Source organism: Panthera uncia (assembly GCF_023721935.1).
Source record: "Panthera uncia isolate 11264 chromosome B2 unlocalized genomic scaffold, Puncia_PCG_1.0 HiC_scaffold_24, whole genome shotgun sequence".
In the NCBI taxonomy this organism is placed as follows: Eukaryota; Metazoa; Chordata; class Mammalia; order Carnivora; family Felidae; genus Panthera; species Panthera uncia.
The window spans coordinates 107834185-107852768 of NW_026057580.1; the positions used below are offsets into that span (position 1 = coordinate 107834185).

Here is an 18584-nt window from a genome sequence, read left to right on the forward strand (position 1 = left end):
GGAAAACTGGACAGCTACATGCAAAGAATAAAACTTGACCACTTTCTTACACCATACACAAAAATAAAATGGATTAAAGACCTAAATGTGAGACCTCAAATCACAAAACTACTAGAAGAAAACACAGGCAGTAATTCTTTTGACATTGGCCATTTAAAAAAAAAAAAATTCCAGATACATCTCCTCAGGCAAGGGAAACCAAAGCAAATTAAACTACTGGGACTAACCAAAATAAAAAGTTTTCTCACAGTGAAAGAAACCATCAACAAAACACAAAGGCAACCTATTGAATGGGAGAAGATATTTGCAAATGATAGATCTGATATGGGGTTAATATCCAAAATATATAAAGAACTTCTACAACTCAACACACAAAAAACAAATAATTCTATTGAAAAATGGAAAAATGTCTTTTTCCAAAGACAAGATACAGATGGCCAACAGACACATAAAAAGATGCTCAACATCACTAATCAGAGAAATGCAAATCAAAACCACAATAAGATATCACTTTATACCCATCAGAATGGCTAAAATAAAAACCACAAGAAATAACAAATGATGGCACGGTGGAGAAAAAGGGAATCCTTGTGCACTGTCGGTGGGAATACAAATTGGCACAGCCACTGTGGAAAACAGTATGGAGGTTTCTCAAAAACTTAAAAATACAATTTCTATATGACCCAGTAATTCCACTACTGGGTATTCACCCCCCAAAAACTAAAACAGTATTTTGAAAAGACATATGCGCCCCTATGTTTTCTGCAGCATTATTCACGATAGCCAAGATATGAAAGCAACCCGTGTCCATGGACAGATGAATGGATAAAGAAGATGTGGTGTATATATCTACGATTGAGTATTATTCAGGCATCAAAAAGAATGAAATCTTGCCACCTGCAGCAACATAGATGGACCCAGATGATAGAATGCTAAGTAAAATAAGTCAAAGAAAAACAAATACCGTATGATTTCCCTCATTTCTGGAATTTAAGAAACAAAACAAATAGAAAAGAGGCAAAAAGAAAAATTCTTGAATACAGAGAAATAACTACGGTTGCCAGAGGGGAGTTGGGTGGGGGAATGGGTGAAACAGACAAGGAGGATTAAGAGTAAACTTATCTTGAGGAGCGTGGAGAAACGAATGAACTGTTGATCATTATACTGTACACTTGAAACTAGCACAACACTGTGTTAATTATACTTTAATAAAAAAAATTTGTGGAAAATAAACAGAAAAAGCTACAGAGGGAAATCTTGCTATACAATATCACAAAATTCTCTTCCTTAAGCCAAGAACAATGAACCCAATTTCACCCTTTTCTTGACTAGGGGTCATTGTTGCCTGTAGAGTAATGGCGTCAGTGGTTATGATCCCTTACTACTGCGCTTTTTTTTCAGTTTTATGTTTGCTTTTTATAGCTTTTCTGCCACAGTAATAACTGTTACTTCTTGCTATTGTCAGTGGGTCTGCTTCTAGCATTGATCTACTTCTAGTTTGTAGTGGACTAGGAAGTCACTTTGGTTGTAAGCCACCTTTTACTTATTTGTTGAGTTTTGATTAACTATGGCTGTAGCCATATCTTAAAGATAAATTACATGTGTGAAGTATGTAATCATGCCACGACAGAAAGTCAGGCCATCTTCCCTTTTGTTTTTTTTTTTATTTAAAAAAAAAAATTTTTTTTTAACGTTTATTTATTTTTGAGACAGAGAGAGACAGAGCATGAACGGGGGAGGGTCACAGAGAGAGGGAGACACAGGATCCGAAGCAGGCTCCAGGCTCTGAGCTGTCAGCACAGAGCCCGATGCGGGGCTTGAACCCACGGACTGTGAGATCATGACCTGAGCCGAAGTCGGACGCTTAACCGACTGAGCCACCCAGGCGCCCCCCCCTTTTGTAAAATTTGCTAGAGACGAAAGAATTTAAAATTTTACGGTCTCTGATGAAAAACAGCTCCTTTTGCCAGGATGACTACACTACAGATCCCTTTATAAGATGACACAGAAGGGGAATAATTATCATAGCAACCATTTACTAGCTACTGGCAATATGCTAGGCTCTATATGCCCATCTCTTTACATAAATTTCTTACCATCCTTGTAATGATCACAAACAATAACTATTATCCTCATGCTGCAGATGAGAAAGCTGAAGCTCAAACAGGTTCACAACAGCAAGCTCAAGATCAGAAAGCTACTAAGTGCCTTATCTGAGATCTGACATCAGCCAATTTGTTTCTCAATTCTGTGAACTTTCCATCCTACCTATCAGGTAGAAACAATCACTGTTTACCTATTATAAAACCCAGAGGCAATACTAACAATAATCATGACTTCCTATCTCCAAAGTTGCACAAAATAAACACATAATGATTAAGAAGAATCCTAGAGCTTCTTACTCTGGCTAAGATGGAGAACAGAAGACCAGATAGTCTCTTCTGGCTTAAACAGATAAAAAATAGATAAAATAGACGAAACTACAGTTTTCAGATACTGGACAGCAGGAAAGCAGGAAATCCTGCAGATCCAAGAATCTCAAGGACTCTCACACAAAAGAAACACGAAGAAAAGGACACTAAGGTGCACCGTGATGAAGCTGTTCAAAACCAGTGAGAAATCTCAAAAGCAACCAGGGAAAAAAGGCAGAGGAGCAAAGATAAGAATGACAACAGATTTCTGGTCAGAAACAATGCAAGTGAGAAGACCGTGGAGCCATGGTTGTAGAGTACTAAAAGAAAACAGTTGCCAGTATGTTTTTCAACAACAAAGGCAAAATAAAATACTTCTTCAGACATACAAACACGGAAAGTTCCACAAAACTTACAAAAAATGCTGAAGAAAGTCTTTCAGGTAGACAGAAAATAATACTAGGTGGACATACGGATGAGGAGCACTCAGAACAGTAACCATATGGGTAAATACGTAACAATTTTTCTTATTATAGTTGACCCTTTAACAACAGGGTCTGAACTGCGCTGGTCCATGTATATGCGGATTTCTTACAGTACTATAAATGTATTTTCTCTTATGATTTTCTTAATATGATTAGGATAATAGGAATATATGATTTTCTTCTCTCTAGATTATTTTACTGTAATAAACAGCACATAACACATGTAACATACAAAGAATGTGTTAAGTGATTGTTTATGTTATTGGTAAGGCTTCTGGTTAATAGTAGGCTTTAGTTAAATTTCTGGGGAGTACAAAGTAATACGTGGATTTTCAGCTGTGCAGAGGTCAGTGCCCATAACCCCCACATTGTACAGAAGTCTACTGTGTTGAAACCTCTTTAATATAGCATTGACTGTTAGAACAAAAATAACATTGTACGGTGAAGTTTACAGCATGGAGAAGCAAAACACAGGACGCCAACAGTACAAAGGCCTGGCAGGGAGAAACACATTATTCTAAGATTTGTATGCTATACATGAAGTGGTATTTTATTACTTGAAGGTGAACTGGGATATGTTAAAGATGTATACTATATACCTTCAATAAACTACTAAAAATAACAAAACAAAGAGTTATAGATAAAAATTGCAGTAGGCCCAACACTGGCCCCACAAAATGCCCACATCCTAATCCCTGTGACTATGTTATTTTATATGGTAAAAGGACTTTGCAGATGTGATTACAGATCTCAGAATGGGGATATTATCCTAGATCATCTGGGTGGACCCAAAATAATCAATCACAAAAGACTTTAAAAGAGTGAGTCAGAAGGATCAAAGTCAATGATAGATGTGGAAGTGAGAGGTCCATGAGCTAATGAATGCAGCTGGCCTCCAGAAGCTGGAAAAGGCAAAAAAAAAAAAATTCTTCCCTGAAGCCTCCAGAAAAGGAACACGACCCTACTGACCTTCATTTCAGACTTCTTATCCTCAGAACTGTAACAGAATAAATGTGTGTCATTTTAAGCTGTTGTGTTTGTGGGAATTTGTTACAGCAACAATAGAAAACCAGTACACAAATGGACATGGTCAGATTGGTGAGAAAAAAAGCAAGACCCAATTATATGCTGTCGATAAGAAATCGACTTTAAATATGAAGACATACAGGAAAGGATGAAACGGACATTAATCAAAAGAAAGCTGGCATGGTTATGTTATTATCAAAGTAGATTTTAGAGGAAAGAATATCACCAAGGATCATGATGATCATTTCATAATGATAAAGGAGCCAATTTGTCATGAAGACCTAACAATCCTAAATGTTTATGCACCTAATAACAGTGTTTCAAAATAGATGAGAGCAAAACTGAGAGAACTGCAAGGACAGACCAACAAATCTGCACTTAAGAGATTTCAATACCCCTCTCTTAACAACAGAATAGGAAATCACTAAGAATACAAAAGGCTTGAATAACTCCAACTTGACCTTACTGAAATTTCCATAGCATCCAATAGAAGAATGTATATCCTTTACAGCAGAAGGCATATTCTGCATAAGGAACATTTACCAAGATAGATCATGTGTTACACCATTAAACAAGTATAAATTAATTTAAAATGATTTTAAGTCATGCAAAGTAAGTTTTCTTATCACAATGGAATTAAGTTAAAAATCAGTTAACAGAAAGAGATCTGGAAAACAAGCTAAATGATACACTTCTAAATACTCTAAGAAGTCAAATTAAGAAATTAAAAGGGAAACTGGAATTGAAGGTTTATCTGGAAATTCTCAACTTCTTTTAGAAATCTTTCTTTAGGTATAAAATCTCTAAAAAAATTTTTTTTAAGTAAATCAGTATTTTGAATAAATGAAAACGAAAACACAACACCTCAAAATTTGTAGGATTCTACTCAGGTTGTATTGAGAGGAAAATTATAGCACTTAACATCTATAAGAAAATAAGAAAGGCTTCAAAGAGAAAACCTCAGCTTCCACCTTAAAAAATATAGAAAGAACAAATTAAACCTCAAGGAAACAGAAGGAAGAACATAAAGATTTCAGAGCAGAAATCAGTGAAATAGAAAACAGAACACAAGACAGAAAAATCAACATCAAAGCTTTTTTTTGTTGTTGTTTTTTCAGAAGATCAATAAAGTTGACCAATATGTAGGGAGACAAAATACCAATATCCGGAATGAGAGAGACTTTATCACCACAGATTCAATGGATGGTTGGCTTACCATTAGAAAAAAAAAAAAAAAAAGATCAATATAATTCACTATATTAACAAACTAAAAACAAAAAAAGCCATATGATTATCTCAATAAACTCAGAAAAAGTATTTTTGCAAATAAATTATTTAAAAAATATATATATTAAAAAAACAAACACCACAACCTCTCAGGTAGCTAGAACAGAAAGGATCTTCCTCAGGCTGACAAAGGAGATCTAGGAAAAACCTACAACTGACATCATACTTACTGGTGGAAGTCTGAATGCTTTCCCTCAGATCAGGAATGGGCAAGGATGTTTAACTGTACTGGAGATTCTAGCCAAGACAAAAAGAAATAGCAGCAAACAGACTGAAGTGGAGGAGGTAAAATGGTTTTTATTATAGATGAAATGATAATACATGCAGAAAATCCTAAGAAATCTACAAAATAGCCACTAATAAGTGAGCACAGCAAGGCTGGAGGATACAAAGTCCACTCCCAAAACAAATGATATTTCTACATAGTAGCAACAAACAAATGGAAACTGAAATTAAAAACCAATACCAAGTATAATAGCATCAAAAAACAGGACATAGTTAGGGATAAATTTGACAAAAGATGTGTAAGACTTGAATACATAGAACTGTAAAACACTGCTGACAGAAATTAAAGAAAATCTAAATAAATGGGGAAATATACCATGTTTAAAGATTAGAAGCCTAGATCGTTAAGATGCCAGTTCTCCTAAAAGTGATCTAGAGTTTTAATCAGGCTTAAAACAAAAACAAAAAAAAAAAAAAAGAGGAAATTGATGATTTAATGTTAAAACTATATGGAAATGCAAAGAACGTAGAATAGCAAGAACAATTTTGGAAAAGGCAAGGTTGGAAGACTCAAATTACCTGCTCTCGAGTCTTACTATAGAACTGCAGTAATCAATACAGGTTGGTATCCATGAAAAGAGAGATCTAGAACAATAGAAAAGAGCTGGAAGTCCAGGAACAGACCAGTGTACATAAGACCGGCTGAGTTTCGACAATATTACCAAGCCAATTCAATAAGAAAAACAATTTTCAACAAATGATGCAAAAAAATGAACTTCTACTCCCACCTCACACTACATACAAAAGGTAACCCAAAATGTATCATAAGCCTATGTGCAAAATCTAAAACTTTAAGACATCTAAAAGAAAACATGGAAATTCTTAGTTCTTGTTTTGGCCATTATCTTTAACATAAGATGCAAAAAGCATCAAACTCAAAAGGAAAAACAACTGATAAACTTTACTTTATTAAAACTAAATTTTACTCTTTGAAAGACACTGTTAAATGTCTAAGAAAATGAAAAGGTAAGTCACAGCTGAGGAGAAAGCATTACAAAACACGTAGCTGACAAAGAACTTGTATCTAAACTACATAAAGACCTCTTACAATGCAATAATATGAAGACAAAACAAAAAATGCTCAAAATATTTGCACGATTCCCCAAAAAGATATACAGATGGCAAATAAACACACGAAAATATGCCCAAAATTACTGATTAGGAAAATGCATATAAAAGCTACGTTAAGACACTGTAAGATACTGTTATACACTCGCTTGGATGGTTACAATTAAAAAGACTGACCACACCAAGTGTGAGAAGCATGTGAAGCCACGGGAACTCTCACGCACAGCTGGTGGGAATGATAAATGGTACAGCCACTTTGTAAGACAGTTTGGTAGTTTCACAAGAAGTTTAACATACACCTGCCATAAGACTCGGACATTCCACCTCCAGCTCTTTACTCAAGAGAAATCAAAGTATGTACTCACACAAAGACTTGCATGTGAGTGCTGATGATTGCTTTATATGTAATTGCCAAAAAATAAAAACAACTCCAAGTCCACCAACTGGTGAATGGATTTATAAATTTGGTATATCCATACAGTGGAGTACTAACTAGTCAGCAATAAAAAAAAATTAAACTACTGCTAAATACTGCAACATGGATTAATCTCAAAATACTCATGCTCAGTAAAAGACATCAGACAAAAAAAAAAAAAAAACAACACATACTGTATGATTTCATTTATATAACATTCTGAAAAATGGAAATTCCCTATATTGACAAAGCAGATCAGTGTTGCCCTAAGACAGGGAAAGGGAAGAGGGAGGGCTGGATTATAAAGGAAAATGAGGAATCTTGAAGGTGATGAGTGTTCATTTTCTTGATTACGGTAATGGTTTCATGAGATTATGTATTTGTCGAAACTCAGTAATCTGTACACTTTTAACAACATGTGCAGTTTACTGAACATTAATAACTCAATAAAGCTGTAGAACAAAGTATTCAGTGCAGTAAACCCTCCATATTGTTATTAATATACAAAATCCTTAAAACAAAAAATGAAGAACCCAGATTATTTACTTCAAGGAGAACATGTTATTTGTGACGTTATCTCCAATTCAGAAACGGGGGAAGATTTCAAGTTCTTTGAGGTATTAAAAAAATCTCACTCCCCTCCAAAGCAGAGACAATTGGCTCAGCCACAGAAATGTAACAATAACTAAAAAATAATAAAGACCTCACCCCCCCCCCCAAATGCATAATCACAAGAGAATGCTACAATATTAAGAGAAAGAAACCCTGAATGTCCAATGCTGGTTCAAGGAGGTGGGACAAAGCTCCAACATTCCACAGCACTAGGGATTTATTTTCCAGTGATCCAAAGGAATAACCTTTCTCCTCTACCTCTTTCCAGATTAGCAGTCTCATGATCAATCTTTAATTAATAGAAATGCCCAAGGCACAGGGATAATTTAATTGATTACTTATATCGAAAAATATATTGCATGGTTAACTAAGTATGAGGCATTCATTTAATCCTCATTACTATCCTACAAGCAAACTGAGGCCTTGAGACATAGTTACCTGCCCAAAGTCATACACCCAGTAAATGGTAGAGCCTGAAGTCAAACCCAATCTGATGCTGCAGTCTGTGTTCTTTAAACACAAAGCTATATTATAGTACTTTCACATATCAGACATGTTTTTTACCTTACAACATGCTGACGGTGAAACCTGTATGTTAGTACTGTGTTAGTAACTGTGTTAGTAACATATTACTGTATTTAGTAAGATCCTAAGATGCCTCATATATTAAGATATAAGATGCCTTATAAGTAAGATGCCTTATATAGTGAGATATAAGATGCCTTATAAGATCCTAAGATGATATTGTAAGAATTGGATCAAGACACAAATGACATACTTTCAGCTAGAAGACATTTTATAAATTATTACAATTTCTTTAAAAAGTAATTCTATTAGCTCAGAAACCACTAAAATGGAATCCTTTAAATAGATCACACCTTCTGCCTTTATTCATCTTCATGATTAATTTAGTACCTCTAAATGACAGTGGTTTTACATATTGAAACCTTCTTTACAGGAAAAAGAAATCTATGTGATATTTTAGTACCCAACATTTCTTTTTAAGGCAAATTCTTTTCCTGCATATAAGACACTAAGAATTAATTTTGCTTCTTCTACAGAAACAGGTAAGAAGACAAATACACATTTCTTGCAGAGTAATTTACCTTGAAACAAATCTTTGTATTCAGAAAAAAGGTCACAAAACTTTTTAAATAACCAACGCCACACAATGATTCATTCTCGCGATTAAATGATCTCACCGTCGTGAGATGAGCCCTGGGTCTGGCTCTGTGCTGACAGTGCAGCAGCGCCTGCTTCAGATTCTCTCTGCCCCTCCCCCGTTCATGGGCACACGCACGCGCGCCCTCTCTCTCAAAATAAATAAAAAATTTTTTAAATGACACATTTAGTTGGCTGATTAGATAGACACATAAAGTCAACCTTTTATTTTCCCATTTAAGACATTATTGAACACCTGCTATACTCCAGGCACTGTTGCATGTGGTAGAGATACAGCACGGAAGGGAACACACAAAAATCTCTATGCTCTTTGCACTACATTCCAGTACATTCCAGGCGGGGGGGGGGGGGGGGTTAGATAACAAATAAGAACATACAGAAAATGTATCCGATGAGGATCAATCCAACGAGATAAATAAAACAAGGCAGGGGTTAGGAGTGCAGGGGCTGGGGCAGGCATTTGAAAAGAGAAGGGTGTAGTTGTCTTTTAAACAGCCCCTCTTCGCACATCTTTTGTTGGGATCAGAGAGGAGAGTATGCAAATTAAGGTGGGGATGAACAGAAATTTGATTCACCCCCTTGCCTTATGAGAAAGAATTGCACATAACAGATGGGAAGACTGAGGGTTAGGAAGTCTCTTCAAGGGCAATAAAGTCAGAAGAGTATTCTTATGTCCAGAAAGGGCTAGATGAAAAAATCTGAGGGGCGCCTGGGTGGCTACCGACTCTTCATTTCAGCTCGGGTCATGAGCTCGGTTTGTGAGTTCAAGCCCCACGTCAGGCTCCACACTGACAGCCAGGACCCTGCTTGGGATTCTCTCTCTCCCTCTCTCTGCCCCTCTCCTGCTCATGCTGTCTCTCTCTCTCTCTCTCTCTCTCTCTGTCAAAATAAATACATAAAACTTAAAAAGAAAAAACCTGAAGGGAATGACATAGTGTGCTTCAGCTTCTTTTTATTATCTCATGATCTCACTGAAAATAAAATATTCCCACTTTCACTTCTGAGATGCAGACAGTTCTTGAAAGAAAGTAATTCAAAGCAAAAAATCAGTATTAAATTCCATATTTGATCAAGGAATATGCACCATATGGCAATCCCAAAATAAAGTTATAAATTGAAAACCAATTCTGTCAAAAGTATAAAAATTAGATAAAACTAAATTTTATATAACTTTTTAAAGCAAAAACTAGATGTAGCCAAATAAAATCTGATAAATAAAAACTCCTTTAAAAAAAAAAAAAAACAAAACCCATCGCATGCACACAAAGCCCTAGATTTTCAAACAAACTTCCTCAAACTGTTCTGGCAGAAATTAAACGTTTTTCAATTGTTGCATACACAAGCATTAGGACGTACCAATTGTAAACCAATTTGTCTCTTGTATGATAGTAATAACGCAGATAACTTTATTTTTCGGTTACACTCAATAAATTGCTACTTATCTAAGCCAAAGGCTAAGGACTCTTCTAAACTTTTAGAATTACAGAGGAATCAAAGTTCTTTAAGCCATTAAGTGCCCCCTGTGAAGAATTCCCTTTACAATATCCCTGATATAATGGGTTCCGCTCTTTGCTACCACTTAAAAAAATGTAAGTCCCACCTTATTTTAAATCCACATCTGCCTCCCTCAATTCTTACCTGTTCGTATGATTTTTTTTTTTTCCTAGAAATCAAAATAAGCGATCTTCTTCACTGCCACCTTTCACAGGCAGCTCTGAATCCCCTCACTCAAAGATCCTCTCCTCGGAAACACGCCCAGCTCCTTCAAATATTTCTCATATAACAGCACCTATTGTTTCATTTCATTCAAACCTCATCTTAAATCTACGTGCACAGTGGTACCACTTCACTTCTTTGCCTAAGAAATTCTTAAGAAATGCCTAAGCTTGACAATTAGTCTCCCTTAAAAGAAACCTCGGTTTTCTCCATCTTTTGCTTATAGAAAGGATTTTCTGAATCTAAATGAAGTTCTCAGAAGTCATGCCAATAGCGGGGTCATTATTGGCGTTAATTATTTTCCTTAATTTTGAAGGAATGGGCCAGAACATACATGGCTATTAGATTAAAAAAACAGATCACACAAAACTAGGTTAACATTAATACATAAAGCAGGTTTATTCAAATAGTGGTCAACAGACCATGTGGGGATGCTTGTTAGAAATGCAATTCCTGGACTTCTCCAGACCATAGAATCAGAATCTCTGGAAAAGGATCTGGAGATCCACAGTTTGAGGAGCAACCTACACAATCTTTGGATATACTGAGGTTAAAGAATCATGGACTGAAGATTTCAATTGGGTTTTTACCTCCTAGAAAAGGCATTTTAAGTATCTCACCTGTAATCCAGGAATAAATCGACTATCCTTTTCAACCACCAGAAGTTCAGTAACATTGGCATTGAGAATGGATCTTGTGATTCCCCCTGGCCCAGGGCCCACTTCATAAACATAAGCATTTGTCAGATCACCAGCTTTCCTTACAATTTTATCTAGGAGAGGAAAAAAAAAAGTTGTAATTATCTGGACAAATTTCAATGTATAGAAGTTAACAAAAAAATAATCTCCACAAATTCTTATCAACCATGACTCAACTAATCCTTTACACCATATTTATTTAGTTATTTAACTCTTAGCCTAGACCAATAAACATGTAGTGGCCATCCAATATCCTACCACATTATAGTTGAACTGTATCAGTCCCTTAGGAAAAACGGGATTATGACAAAACTTCCTAACTTAAATGTAGTTAAACACTGTATTTTCTATCCATTCCTCTGCCAAACCAATCAATTCCTAACAACTGACCAGCTAAACCATCTCTCTACACTTGCCAGGTACTGAATATTTGAATAAGACCAGTTTCACATTCAGAATTTCTACTGCTCCCAGTTATAAATTCAAAAGCAAAAAGTAATGGCAGTCTCCTTTTTACTTATAGACATATAGCTGGTCAACATGGCCATAGCAACAAGTTCCTAGATCACAGGATTAGCAGAAATTCACAGATTCTTGGTCACTTTTCTGGAAAAAGCTAAACTTATACCTGGAAGTTTTTTAAACTTTGCAAATATGCAAATTGATATGGAAAAGTTAATGTTTTGAATTAATCAGCTTCTTTAAGTAAGCAGACATTAAGAAATCATGAAAAGGATTGTGGCAATCGATCATCACTTCCGGAATAACATACAATGGGCTGGTCTTACTGACGGAGATAATAAAATCCAAGTAACTGGGGCTTCTGGGACAGTGGGAACTTAGCCACTGAAAACACACCAGCACTTCTCTGCAGTGTTCGCTGGGATTGTATAGTACCATTTTTGTAGGCTTAAACGCAGTAATAGTCTTTCAACCATCCAAAAATAGTTTGCCTTCTGACTGGCTGGGAGGGAATTAGTACACGTCCCCAACCATTTGTTTTAGGTGGTTTACAAGCTTTCTCCCACGCATCTCAACAATCCTTCCAACACATTAAGAACTACTATCCCAATTTAACTTTTCATTTGTTTCATTTGGGCAAGGTCATGTAGAAAGCAAATGGGAGAGAAGGGACTCCAGCTCAGGTGTAAATTCTAAAGCAATCCTTCCTCCATTACAGACCAACGCCCTTCAGAGGGTACAGGGATGATTATTATCCCTTTCAGAAGGAAAAGGTGTAATGAATTCAATATTCTCATTTTTTTTTTAATGGAGAACTAGGATGGTAGGCAGGTCAGGGGCTCTGCCCTCAAACTTTTCAGGCACATTCAAATGCAAATGAGTATCAAAGAGGCACTGTCAGTTGACCAAGCATCTGCTCCCACCAGAACTTCCCACCGCAGACAAGTACTTTAATCTCTTACTCTGGTTCCCAGAGAAGAGGGAATAGTACCTAGATTCCAGAATTTATCCCCGGGGAGAACAAAGACTCACATGAGATACTATAAATGAAGAAATTTTTTTATATTAAAAATATAAGACCGGGGCACCTGGGTGGCTTGGTTGGTTAAGTTTCAGACTCTTGATTTTGGCTCAGGTCATGATCTCATAGTCATGGGATGGGGAGCCCTGAGTCTGGCTGAGCATGGAGCCTGCTTGGGATTCTCTCTCCCTCTTCCCTGCTCATGCTCTCTCAAACATTTAAAAACATACATACAAAGATCTCTATTTTCAGCCTTGAGAATGGTGCTTTATGTCTATCATATGTGACTAACAACTGGCAATGCTGGCTCTGGTCATTTCTAGGACTAAAGAATTTTAGAAGCAGATAACCCTTTATTGCTCTGGAAGGAGGGGCCCTCCTCCAATTAACATAGGAGAACCTGAAGCTTAGTTTCTACTGGCAGAATAAAGACTCCACATCCCCGTTATTGTGCTTTGTAAACTCTACTTCCTTTAATTGAAAATGAACTTCTTGAGTAGGATTCGTTGATCTTTTTAGCTCCTAAAGGGGGCCAAATGGAATATCAGTATCTCGAATACTCTACTGCAACAGTGAATTAGTGGACACATTTGTAAGACAGGTTAGTCTTGCAACCTCACCTTTTAGAAGTATCACTAAGACACAGGAGCGGTGGTTAAACGCATGCATACGTTTGTCACCAGACTCTGCACTTCAAACGAGTTCATTCGATGGCACGTGAATTTTACCTCACAAAAAGCGACTTAAAATCAGGGACGGGAACAATGTAAACCCACTAAAAAACGTAAGCCCCTTGCGGAAAGACGTTGCCTTGTTCACTCCCAAATTGCACTAGCACAAAGTAGTCTGTTTGACGTGTATTTTACTGAATATTTGCGCCCCGCGGGTTTTGCATTCAACAAGTAAGCGTTTAAGTAAGTAATCCCATGAGCGACCCACTTTCCGACGTGTTCTCGAAGAACTCCCCGCACTAATTCAAATTCTAACTTCGGACTGCATGAAAATCAAACCTAGTGTTAATGCAGCAAGACTCGCATTTCCACAACCGCCTAACACGATACGCGACCCCTGCCTCCTCCAGGGTTTGCTCGGCGTCTGTACCACCTGCTTCCCCTGGCCCACGGCAACCCCCCGGACACGCCATTCCGCGAGCAAACAACGCATTCCACGCGTCTCCTGGGCGGGGCTCCGGAGTTCTTTAGCACAGAGCGGTAGAAGGACCTGACCTAAGGCCCGCTGCACACTGCCTGACCCCAGATACCCGCCCGCAGGATCCGCGCGCAGACCCCCGGCCCGTGTCCCCCAGGGATGCGGGGAAGACAGCCGGGGAGCACTGAGAAGACAGCCACCTGTCAGCCTCAAGTCCAGGAGAAAATTCTGGGATAGCTGCTTCACCGCTTGCAGCCTGAACAACTTAATGATTTCTCGAATCGTGGGCAACGGCGGAAGGCGGAAAGTGCTCAGCGTCCCAGAAGCAGCCATAAGGCCCCGCGAAACCACCCAAGCCGCTTGGCTAGTTTTTTCACGCTGTTCTTAAATCGTCGGGGAAGGGAGAGGGAGGTGGCGGGAGTCTGGGAGCGTTAAGGCCCGCCTCCGAGCCCGCCTCCCAGCCCACCTCATTGGTCGGATGTGCCTCGCCGGAAGCGAAGAGGGCAGACAGGAAATCCGGGTGCACCCAGAGCTCCGGCTCCGCGTCTAGCTAAGCGCGGTGCAGGCTGGGTGTGCGCTACTTTTCCCTCGGCGGGCGGGGCCTCTCCCGGGTGGGAGGTGGCCAGAGCGGCCCGCGGAGGCGGGGCGAGGCGGGGCCTGGACTGGAAAGCGCAGGCGCGGATATGAGGATGGGTGGAGCCCCGCACACGCCGTGGTGAATTCTGGGGGGTGGGCGTGCCTACTTTCCCCTCTGTGGGTAATTGTGGGAAAGCCAGTGATTAGAGGCAAAGCTATTGGTGGCTAACAATTCTCTTTTATGGTGGGTGGTTTTAGAACCTTAGCACTGCAGGTGCCGGATGGCAGGTTTCTAACTTCTCTCAGCCTTAGTTTTTTCATCTGTGAAATGGATATATCTGCTTAAAATTGCAAGCACTAAATGAGAAAGTTGCCCTGTGTGCAGATTCAGAACACAGTGCAATGCATGGCATACGGTAAGCCCGCAATCCATGGTGGTCGTTACTATTGTCATGATGTAGCAGATGAAGGCGACCCAGAAAGTTAAAGGGTTTGAACACAGTACAAAAGTGAGAAGGCTAGAAGTAGAATCCAATTCTTCTGACCCTTCTAAACATATTCTGTCAAGGAGGAAAGCCGCCTTGTTGAGAGTTTAGGAAGTCATGTATATTGAATATCGGTTTTTGAGCCTTTCGCTAACAGTCTTACATTACTAGTCTCAGGTCAGAGAGGAGGAAACAAAAACGTAGGTGATATAAATTAATTGATATTCACAAAGCTAGAAAATTGTGGAACCCAGATCCAGTCTAAGTTTCTGGACATGTATGGTGGCGGTTCTTTCTAGTCCTCTGCCTTTGCATTGACTACCAGTTGCCACTCCTTGTTTACTTTCCCAGAGCTTTCTTATTGCCCCTCCATGCTCCAGGTATTGCAGTCTCTTGCATAACCGGAAAGGTAAGGATGAAAAGGAAGGGAAATAAACGTGACAATAATAGCTAACATTCCCTGAGGTTTTCCAAAAATACCACGCTTCACAGCTGGGTGCTTTACAACTATTATCCCATTAGTTGTTACAAAAGATAAAGGCTTAGAGAGGTTCAGCAATTTTTTTCCTAGGCTGCATAGCTAATAAGTAGTGGAATCAGGATTTGAATCCACAAGTCTGTGTCCAGAGCCTGCTTTTAAGCAGTGTAGTCAAGGTAGAGAGATCATTTGACTTGCCTTGAATGGTTACATCTAAGTACAAAGACTCAAATCTGAGTTTTGTCTTTCTATTATAACAGAAAAAACAACAAAGCAAAGAAAGACTGAAATCTCTCTGCTAGATAAGAGAATTTAGCTTTTCTGACCCTGGTTTTGCAAACTGCTGCATTGACCACAGTAAATCATAACATTTTTTTTTTTTTTAAGTTTTCAGAGAAGTAAGCTGAAAATCAAGCTAATGGAAAACCAAATAACTGGGGAGATGATATGAGTGAAATCAAATGAATGGAATTTCCATTGAAGTCTCAATAGAAAACCCAAACAACTACCTTCTGTTACAGCAATATTAAAAAGAACTGTGAGATAATCTCATACCTCCTAGCTTTAGAAAATTGGGAGGTGACTCTCAAAGAGATCAGGCAGTTTGCCCAAGGCAGCATAGAAATGTAGTTTGAAAGCCTAAACTCTTGATACAGTGTCTTTATTTTCCACAACATACCGTACCTGGGAAGACATTCGTTCACAGTTACATTAATTATTTCATTTAGTCCTCAGAGTGTTCCTATGTGAATGAAATTATTATCCTTATTTTACTGTTAAGGAGTCATTTGACTTACCCAGGATCACACAGCAAAGTGTAGAAAGAAGATTTAACTAGAGTGTTTTCTTTTCTGAGTTCTGATTTCATGGGCCACACCCCTCAAATATTAAATTATTTTTAAGTTAACTAATGTATGTTAATTTTATAATGTTATTTAAAAACAATTTTTTTAATGTTTATTTACTTTTGAGACAGAGAGAGACAGAGCATGAGCTGAGGAGGGGCAGAGAGAGAGGGAGACACAGAATCCGAAGCAGGCTCTGGGTGTCAGTGTATCCAGGCTGTCAGTAGAGCCCAGCGTGGGGCTCGAACTCACAGACTGTGAGATCATGACCTGAGCTGAAGTCAGACGCTTAACCGACTAAACCACCCAGGCGCCCCTATAATGTTATTTAAATAAATGGAATTTGAATCTGAGTATAAGCTTAGGTTTACAGTTTTCATATGGTTATTTAACTAAAACAATTACAATAAATATATGCAAAGCTACAACATCAGTGCAAATGATGTTAAATCAGGGTGTTAAATCACTGCTCTTAATGCAGACTGGCAAGATTTTGTTCTCTTAAAAGTTCAGCTTACTAAGGTTATGGTGTGCCATGTAATGATTTTCTCATCAGTTTTCTGGATCTACATTACCACCAAATCTTTGCTCAGAATTGTTGCCCACGTGCCTTGCCTTTCTCTTGGAGGAAAACGGAAGCTACAAATTAAAGTCCACTTGTATCGGGGCGCCTGGGTGGCTCAGTCGGTTCAAGGGCCGACTTCAGCTCAGGTCATGATCTTGCAGTCCGTGGGTTTGAGCCCCACATCGGGCTCTGTGCTGACAGCTCAGAGCCTGGAGCCTGTTTCAGATTCTGTGTCTCCCTCTCTCTGACCCTCCCCTGTTCATGCTCTGTCTCTCCCTGTCTCAAAAATAAATAAAACGTTAAAAAAATTAAAAAAAAAAGTCCATTTGTATCTGTTTTCATTAGCTTGGAAACAAATGAAGCTGAATTACTTGGCACTAATACTATCTCGAATATGTATATTGCATGGCAGTTGCAAGGAGGATATTCCGATGATCTAGAATGTGCTCCATGAACTTTTTAAAAAAAGATTAACACCAACATAAAAACACAAACAAAATTAAAAGGAGTGAAAACACATTTACATGGAGAATTTGTGGATTCCTGAGAATTTATCCTCACATCTAAATAGGAGAATTCCTGTCCTAAGCATGCTACATTCGCAGTCAGCATTTCTGAGGTTACATGCTATTATTTTACAAGGCAGTTTCCCAAGTTATTTCACTTAATTCTCATTTCAATTCTGTGTTGTAGGTTTGCAAAGATATTAGATGAGCACCATTATGGTGTGGGTAAGCATGAGGCTGAATCTCAAACTCTGATCTTCTGAGTTTACTCTGCTGTTTTACCTCTGGCGTGTGTTAAATAATTGTTGAGCTGAATTTTTAAAATTCCATTTTAGGAGAATCTTCCAAGTTTTTAATAGTTCTTGAGATCTCATAAATACTGATCCTCAGTCCTTTAATTTTCAGAAAATTATGCATAACTCCCTGCAAAGCCTATGAAATCAGCAGGGGGTGTTTTAGTAGTATATTTCACATATTAATGCAAACGGTTTTATCCCTTAAAAGAGAAGTATGCAGTTTCATCAGTTTTGAAGCTTTGAAGTATCTGTTTCATCTAGATATAGATTTTATCATGCTAAAATATTATAATTAATACAGAAATTACTAGCCCCCCCTATCAGTGAAGATGAAGAACTACAAATGATTCAGACCAAACTATAATGCAGAATTCTAATTTTCATAAATCCCAGAATGGTTATATAGGAAAACCACTTATTATTTTAGCATTCATATTAATGAAAACGCCTATGTGACTTTATTTGGTATAAGTGATGTAGTGTCTATTTATAGGAAAAGTGCTAATTCCAAAAGGTGGTGGTTTTACAGTTCTCTGAAATAGACTTGAAAGCCACAAAGAGCAATATCTTTCTGCCGTGTGGGAATTTTCAGAGAAAATTAAATGCGGCTCGGAATTACCAAACTGAACTTTACGAAATGACTGTGATGGCATGTGAAGTGCCCTTTTCTGATTGTATTTTATAATTTCACATAATATGACTCAATACAACTCAGTGCTCTTGAGAAATATTAACGGCTGCATTTTGTACATAGGTTTTTTTTTTTTTTTTTAATGGTTGTTTGATGACCACTGTTCACAAAGGAATCTAGTGACCTACGTAGAGGAAAGAAGGAAATACACGATAATTCTGAACAGACCAAATGCTTATTCTCTGGGGATAGAAGCAGGGCATTGTAGGGCAAGCAACACGGGCTAATTGCCTGAGGGAACCATGTAACAGTTACACTGTTTTTAAAAATACAGTGTTTACCACTATTCCGGGCAGTATTGGAAAGCCTGCTGATTATCCCCAAA

General features: G+C 38.0%; 1 protein-coding gene across 3 annotated transcripts in view; it reads right to left on the reverse strand.

Annotated features, from left to right (window-relative positions):
* The window catches only part of TFB1M (transcription factor B1, mitochondrial), a 79702-nt gene that overhangs the window by 50852 nt on the left and 10266 nt on the right, over positions 1 to 18584 (reverse strand). Inside the window, exons 1-2 of one of the 3 annotated variants that reach the window (XM_049653145.1) lie at positions 14018 to 14268; positions 11108 to 11259 (exon numbers count right to left, since the gene is read on the reverse strand). In XM_049653145.1, the coding sequence (XP_049509102.1) occupies positions 11108 to 11259; positions 14018 to 14150 (285 nt within the window). In that variant the 5' untranslated portion in view covers positions 14151 to 14268. Of the gene's footprint in view, positions 1 to 11107; positions 11260 to 13288; positions 13977 to 14017; positions 14269 to 18584 lie in introns of those variants that run through there. The other 2 variants (XM_049653146.1, XM_049653147.1) reach the window with 2 other exon arrangements.